The 8,430-nt window shown below is 37.1% G+C and overlaps 1 protein-coding gene across 3 annotated transcripts in view; it reads right to left on the bottom strand.

Annotated features, from left to right (window-relative positions):
• The window catches only part of Prdm5 (PR/SET domain 5), a 193,904-nt gene that overhangs the window by 164,632 nt on the left and 20,842 nt on the right, over nt 1–8,430 (bottom strand). For all 3 annotated transcript variants that reach the window (XM_033760015.1, XM_010610928.2, XM_033760016.1), the window contains exon 2: nt 8,250–8,333. In XM_033760015.1, the coding sequence (XP_033615906.1) occupies nt 8,250–8,333 (84 nt within the window). The remainder of the gene's footprint in view (nt 1–8,249; nt 8,334–8,430) is intronic.

Raw genomic sequence — 8,430 nt, 5'->3', positions numbered from 1 at the left:
TTTTTGTCTAACATTTTGGTCAAAAGATTCTCCCACAGGGTAAGTGGAAACCCATATTGAGGGGGAGACAGACTGACTTTATTAGGTCAAGACAAATGAGTAAAAAGTGGCAGAAAACATAGGAAATGGCAAATGGCTCCCCAAGAAAATAATTTTTTTTAAATAAAATAAGAGAAAGGTTAGTCTTTTTCAGTATTCTGTTAGTCATCTTTTTCATTACTTTCTTTTTAGAAGTTCTGGAGTTTTGCGGGGACTTGGGGATGGGTTTCTTTGTTGTTATTGTTGTTTGGGATTTAATTTTTTGGTAATGAGGATTGAACTCAGGATCCCTGCAAAGAGCTTCATTCCTAGCCCTCTTCTACTGTTTTTATTTTCAGACAGGGTCTCACTATGTCACTGAGTTGCCCAGGCTGGACTCAAAGCAGGATCCTCCTGCCTCAGTCTCCAGGAGTGCTGAGATTACAGGAGTGCCCAACCACAGGTCTTTCTCCTCCATTCTTTCTTCTTCTTCCACATCATCAATACCTGCATCTTACGCTCTTTTATCCTCTTTATCTCCACAATGTTCCAAGTCTCATCATCACAAAGAACAACAGCTTCTTCTCCCCCTTCTTTACTATCCATAGCAAGAGCTAAATTGTGCTCTAACAGATTAGCTCTCCTAATTCACTTGTGTCACAATCATTGGCAAACCAGGTGAAAAAGGTCTGAGATTTTTTCATACCATCTGGCCCAGACAACCGTACTTTATGTCTGACATGGACATTTCATCAAGTCCTTCCCAAATTTTCATTTAATTGGAGTCAGCTTTGATGATGGATTACCACTGGAAGTAAGATGAAATTTACAGAAGAGAATTTTATTTTAAAATAAGCGTTTTCAGAAAAATAAGAATTTATTTGTTTAATATGACTTAGCATCTTCATTTCTGAGGAAGCAACACAGATCTTCTTCATTCTTATCCCTAAGCAGGAAAATCAAGTGCACAGAGTAACAAACATTATCCAATACTTTGTGGGTCCAGGAACTCAATTACTTTGTCTTTTAAATGTTTTATATTTTACTGCATATTTATTCCACTTTGAAAATTTCTTCACTGGATTGTTTGTAAAGTCTATTTCAATTCCATGTATTTAAATTCTTCCTACAGCTCTTTTCGTCCATTCAGTAAATCCATGGGAGCAAAGTTTTCCTTTGGCTAAGATTTGGAAATTATCTTTGTTTTCTCATTTGCGTAATAATCAAAGACTCATGCTATGAGAAAAATCCAAGAGCCAGTCAGAGAGAGTTCATGTTTGAAGAAATGAGGAGAACTATACCTTCATTTTCTACTGGTATTTTTTTGGTATTTTTGCTGAGTACTGAAGGCCAGATTACAAGCTATTTTCTTTCAGTGCCTTGAAAATATTTCAATTATACATTGTCTTTTACCTTTTATTTTAAAAGTCGTCTTTCAATCTTAACTTTGCTTTCTCAAAGGTTACTTATTTTAGGACTTTTTGTCGATTTATCTGTTTGCTTGCTTGCATACATTTTCTTGGCAGGTTATAAGACTGTCTTGGTCTTCAGCACTTTTAGAAAAATATACCTAATTGTGATTTTCTTTACACTGACACTGTTATAGTTTACAGAACTTATTTGTCAGGTAATGCCTCTTAATAGTCCTGGGAAATTCTCAGCCATTATCTCATTAAATTTGCTTTTGCCCATTTTCTCCCTCCTCTCTCTCTAGTACTAAAAGGTCCTAATGTTATGTATATATTAGGCATCTTCACTGTCTAACATCTCTGTACTTCATTTTCAATATTTTCAATTGATTTATTTTCATCTTCATTAATATTTTATTTTTGCTACCTTGTATCTCCTAATTCAAACAGCGAGCTCTCGATTTCAGTTATAATTTCCTGTTCTACAATAACCATTTGCCAATTAGGCATCTCAGTTTTTCAATAAAGCCTCCCATTTCCAGGTTTCAAGCTTTTTAGTCACAGTTACTTTAGAGTTTTCCAACAAATATTCAAATTATTCTTAAGACAGTTTCCACTGTCCAGTTTTTATCTTGGGTACAGTAATGTGCTCTCACTTTTTAGCATTTAGCCATTTTTTATTAAATACTAAACATTATATATTTAAAATTTTTAATGGATCCAGAGTGAGAACCATTCTCCTTAAACCACTCAGGGAGTGAGCTGATTCGAGGCTGGGCTACAGATGTGTCAAGAGTTCAGTCTGCCCTAGTAGACCCTAATCCAGCCCACAACACTTCACATTGCAAGCAGGTATCCAATGAAGGCTCAGCAAGATGAGAATGAAGAGCACACTGCCTTTCAGAAGAGTACAATTTAGATTTATAGCCTTCAGCCTTGCAGCTCCATAATTCTGCCCACGACCTGGGAAAACCAGCAATGGTTTAAGTTCATTTTAGTCTTCAATAGTCTCTCCAGCCCCACAACATTTCCAAAAGCTCTACCTGTTTCTCTTTCCTCTGTCAACAGCCCTCTGCACAGGCTGAACTCAGATTTTTACTCTCAGATTCAGCAAAGTCTGACCACTTCCCCAAGAAAAAAAGAAACTGCAGATCATCAATTGACCTCTCCACAGTTTCTCCACTCTGTAGCCTCACTCCAATACTTCTTGCTTTCACAGGTCTTGGGTGCCTTTAAATTATTTTTATATTTATTGCTTTCTGCAATTTTTCACAGCAGTAATACATCTGTCCTTAAATTGGTATCAGAGGAAAGTTTGCTTGGGTTGCCCATTTTCTTTGCTGTATATCCTATATCATCACCCACCATTATGTTAATTATTAAGAGGGCATTACACCTGCAGGGTTTCCCGAAGAAAGCATAAGCGCCAGGAGAGAAAGAGCTTCCTTTAGGAGCTCAATCAGATTAAGGATGGCCTGACGCTGACATCTATCTGTGCTTCACTCACCAGGCTTCTTTTTTTTTCATTTGTGTTCATATGTGAATAATTTCATACCATGCTCTTCATTTTTTAAATATGACAAAGCAAAGAACATGATTTTACATGTATGAATTCTCAGTAAAAACTGTATTCCTCTTTTCCATATCTCCTGACTTCCTCCAAGAAAAATAAATTCAAATAATTTATTTAAATTAGAGAATTAAATTATTTAATTAGAAAATACAATATCCTTTCGGTTTCTGCACTTCGTATCATTTATTTTTTTGTTTTTCCTATTTTTTTTTTCCAGCACCGGGGATCAAACTCAGGATCTTGCACTTGCAAGGCAGGCTTGGCGCCAATGAGCTAAATCCTTGGTCCCTCTTTATGTACATAGTTCTGAGGATGTATCATTTAAATCACACATTTTCCAATCCAGGTCTCCTGGGGCCACAATCTGTACTTCAGAGTCTTATTGTACACCATTAATGAAGTGGATATTATTTTCATATTGGTCTGGCTCTTCTCTATTTGCCACTGAATACAATCAATGAGAGGGAGAGATTATTAATTAGAGACCAACAACAGCATTTAAGTGAAGTGGGATCTAGGAGTTAAGAATGATATTTTTTAAAATAATCTGTGTATATTTTAACTGATATAAAGATGTTTTAAAGGCCATCAGTTACAGAAAGGGCCCCAGCTCACCTGGTATGTGCAATTATTTTGAAATAATAATTTACTATAACTGTAGAAGATTAACGATTAGTTCAAAACCACCTGCAAAATCTCATAATCACATTTTTTGATAGTTCTATTTTGAAAACATGTTACTTACCAAAGGAGCAAAAGTATTTTCTGTTGAGAAAAATGAATAAAACTGCAATAATTTGACATGGTGCATCTTATAATATGCAGCTATCCAGTAGAATTAATGATTACTTGCTCTGATAATTCCATTGGCCAGAGAGTTAAAAACCAGTTTTCCTCACTGATTCTCCAGGGAATATATTTAGTCAAATAAACAAATGTACAACATTGTAAATGTCCTTGTCAGGCTCAGATGGGTTTTTTTTAAAAAGGCCTACTCTCACAGTACTTTATGTCCCACACTGTTATATCTGGAACCCTTACAGGACCAGAAGCATTTTTAAAAACAAAGTTTAAACTCACTTTGCTTCACTTTTTCCTGATTTCCTCATGTCGAGATAAATACTTTTAGCATAAATTACAGATGATAAAACACCAAGACCACATTCTGTATCTAAGTAAAAGAGATTTTTTTCCTATAAAAATACCACTCAAAATTTCCATATTTCATTTGAACCTTCAGCTTTTATTTTCATTCTCTGCGAGTCCACAGATGAGTTCTTAACTAGTCACATGGTAAGAACCTGCTGTCTACAGAGAGATCACCCAGTTTACTTACCCCTGACATAGCATCTGCCTCTAAGTGTCAGATCTACCACTGAATGCTCAGCTGCACCACTGAAATGTTCAAAGCCCAGAAGACATGAACCAACACGTGCAGAAGATGGGGAAGAGGGGCACACAGCTGAGACCATGACAATCTGAGTAAATGTAAAGTTCGGGAGTGAATGACTCCACTGGAAAACACCGGACAATGTCAAGCTTCTAACAACTTACCAGGCCAGTTTCTATACAAAACCTCTCTCAAGGCAAAGGAAAAGGAAGGGATAACCCACAGCCTACAGGACACAGTTGTCTGAAAACTTCAAATAGACGCTGGATTCACCAGTGCCCACTTTGGAACACATAAATAGTGACTGAAGCACATGGCAAGGAAAATGTACAGGCTATGCTGTATTCTTCAGGTGCCAAAACTCAAAAGATATGTGCTTATGTGTGCAGAGGAAGTATTGAAAATATGGTATGAAAAGCCTAATAAAACATAAAGAGCAGATAGTTTGGACAGATTTTAAAACAAAGTATTGAGAGTTTTAGCAATAGTTCATGAATGGATGTTGGTTTTAAGAGTAGTCTAAAGAAGTAGAAGGTAAAAGGGAATACATTCCAAGGTCCAAGCCAACTGGCAAAAAGACTTCTAATTAAGGGAAGAACACAACCCAACACAGACAACTGGGCACATTCCATTGAACTGTCAATGGCAGTCATTCATGTCTAGCAAGGATTCCAACTTCAGGCTCTACAAATGGCTTAAGGCCTGAGAAATCCAAAATTCTGCTGCTAATTCACTTTATTTAAAATAAAAGTGAAAATTAAAAGTAAGTAGTAATATGGCAGCTTTATATGCTTGAGGCCCTTTAAATGTTCCTCAGCACCATCAAAAAAGAAAAAGAGAGAGAGAGACAGAAAGAGACAGGAATAGAGAGGAAGAAGGAAGGAAAGAAAAAGAAAAGAAAATGGGGATGTGTGGAGGCAGGGACAGAAAAAGACAGAAAAGTAAAGATGAGTCTCTTCAGATACCAAGTTAAAATCCATGTGATGAATCCAGAAAAAGAATGCAATATTAAGGAAGAATCCTCTGAGATACTGGGCATCAGACAGTGCCAAGCTGTGCCTCTGGTGGGAGGAGGAACTTGCAGCAAACAATGTAAATGCTCCCATTGTTCCTGAGGCCTCTTTATGCACTATCCCATGCTACCTGGTACAAACACCTAACAGTAGACTCAGCCCTGCCTACTGCCTCCAAGCACCTCGGTATGAAATTTCCACTCAGGGAATCCTAGCCTTGTCCACCAGAAGCAATGGCATCACAAGCAAAGTGTGTGCACAAACTGAGAAAGAGCTCGGCCACATGCTCCCTCATAGGGCATCATTTTCCAAATGTTCTCACTAGTACCTGGCTCAGTTTCCCTAACCACAATATAGGAAAGTCTTGGTTTGAGAAGAACTATCCATTTGTGAGCTGCGCAGTAGTTAGCAACGTGACTCTAGGCCACACCAGAAATGTTTTAAATACCCAATCTTAATTTGTCCACCAGAGGAGAGATGGCTCTTTCTTTAGTGCCGTTTGAGAAGATGAAAAGGGTTCATAAGAGGAACCATTAATAGGACCAATTATCCTCCTATCTCTATGCTGCTTCTGAATCCCAGCATCTCCAAAGCTAAAATAATAAAAAGGGATTGTCAGTAGCATGACACAAGGTTGAGAAACAGTTCACTCATTGTGATGGTTAATCTTGATGTCTCTGCATTGAGAAATACCCAGGAAAGTAGCAAAGTACACTTTTGGGTGTGTTTGGGAGGGGTTTCCAGAAACAAGGGGAATGTGGGTCAGCAAACCAAGGGGTGCCCTGGAGCAGCACCATCCACTCATGTCAGGGGCTCTGGGGGCTCTTGATGGATCAGAAGCAGAAGGAAGAAGTCCACTAGCACAGCACTCCGGCTTTCTGCTGTTTTTCTGCTTCCCAACTGCCATGAGGTGACCGACCAGCTTTGCCCTACCACATCCTTCTGCCATGTCCTGCTTTACCTGAGAAAAGTATACCTTTCCTCCTGTAAGTTATTTTTCTTAGGTATTTGTCACAGCAACACAAAGCTGACTGATACACTCATTTACCATAATAATGCACAAGATTAAACCTAGCAAGTAGAAAATCTTTGCACTTCACAAGCTGTTGACTATAGTCCCCTCAAGAAGACAAACCACTGAGAAAGTGTCTCTTCTTTCCCCCGCTAGCAGCACCACTGCGCAGAGCAGAGAATGGTTGACAAAGAAAAATGTAGAAAAATAAGAGAATGATGAACTATAGAAGCAGAGAAGGGAAGGAAAATGTATGGTGCTAAGATGTTAAGTGAAGCAAGGTCTCCAGGGATTTAGCACAGGCATTGAGCCTGCGTCGCAAGTACAAGGTCCTGCGTTTGATCACCGGTACCAAAATTTAAAAAAATAAATAAATGAAGTAAGGTCATGGAAGAATGCAGCAAGGTCATGGGAGAAAGGAGCAGGGATGAAAAGGACAGAAACATTTACCCTTTTATATGTTCTGAATTGGGTGACAAGTACAAATATTACTTATTTAAAGAGCTACCCTGAAGTACAAAGTAAAATAGAGATTGTAGTTATTCCTGAATTTTTAACATTAGCTGAGAATAAATATAAAAATATCAGTAATTCTTTGGGTGGCAGAGTGAGAGGACTGGGGAATATAGTTCATAAAAAACAGTAACATGAAGACATCAAAGACCCACAGGACCAGACAATGCAAAGAGACATGATATGCTGCTGATCTGCCATCACATACCAACATAAAAAGCAGCCTTAAATTGCCTATCTGCAAGTTCTCTTTCAAAATAAAAATTATAATCATTATCTGTTTAACAATACCTAAATAGCTGTGTGAAACATTAACCTGACCATCACAGTAAAAACATCAGAAAATAATAACAAAATATCAAAAGCTATTCACCCATTAAATATTGCTATTTTTATTACTTGTTAGTGATTTGGGTTATTTTTGTCACATAAATGTTTGATTTCCGAAAACCTTCATGGCAAAAGAATTAACTGCTCAGAAAATTAAGACCTTATATAAAAGCCATTAAAATAATTTTACGTTCATAAAAGTAAATAATTGCAACCAAATACTAAATTAAGGTGGTATCAATGACATTTCGCACTTAAATTATAGTGAGGATGACACTATTAATTTATGTTTCTGTCACTTTTACTGTGGAAACCTTTGAAAATTCTTTCTTGGGCACCTTCAGTCCTTATCTCCAGCTGTTTCACTAACATCCGTGATGCTTATAAAATGTATTTTTGCTTACAGAAAATACACTATAATTTTATGTGTCAACTTGACTAAGCTATAGTACCCAGTTATAAGAAAACACTAATCTAGGTGCTATATAGATATTTTGTATTAACATCCACAATACAGAGAAACGTAAGAGAAACCTTAGCCTGCGAATACAGTACTGCCCAGTATCATTATTTCCTTAAATATATTTTTTAAAGGCAAGATACAGTTTAATGAGGGATGCTTGTTCCAATACAGAATATAGAACTCACAACTGTTTCTATATAATTGGAACTGACATGGGAGATAAAAGTTAAAGGAAAAATACAATTGACTTTGAGAAATCGAGTCCTAAACCCAGCACGTGATTCTGAAACACAAATATCCTATACACGCGAAACTTTTTTCAATGATGAATGTCAGAGTTGGAAAAGAATTGTCTGGTAATATATTTTAGCAGTCTAATGTTTTTAGAGGGCAAAACCTCAAATTTAAGACTCTGCAATATTAAAGCACTCAGCTGGAGTCAGTATCAATTCACAAGGCCTTATAATTTGCATTAGAGTATAAAAAGGAACAAATTTTTAATATTTAAAATAACAGCCCCAACCTTACCTCCCACATCAGCCTGTAGTCCATATTTTCATCCAAGTCTTCAGGCATCCTCTTCTCTCCAGCAAAAGGTCCAAACTTTTCACCCTGAGGAGCAGAGATGACATTGCAAAAGGATTAACACAATCATCAAGATATTAAAAGACACTACTTCTATCTTCTGGAAGTTTTTTCCATCGAAATC

The sequence above is a fragment of the Fukomys damarensis genome, unplaced genomic scaffold (genome assembly GCF_012274545.1).
Source record: "Fukomys damarensis isolate Sample0158 unplaced genomic scaffold, DMR_v1.0_HiC HiC_scaffold_38, whole genome shotgun sequence".
Lineage (NCBI taxonomy): Eukaryota > Metazoa > Chordata > Mammalia > Rodentia > Bathyergidae > Fukomys > Fukomys damarensis.
Note: the sequence above shows the minus strand (reverse complement) of the source record. Positions and strands in the feature narration are given on the sequence as shown.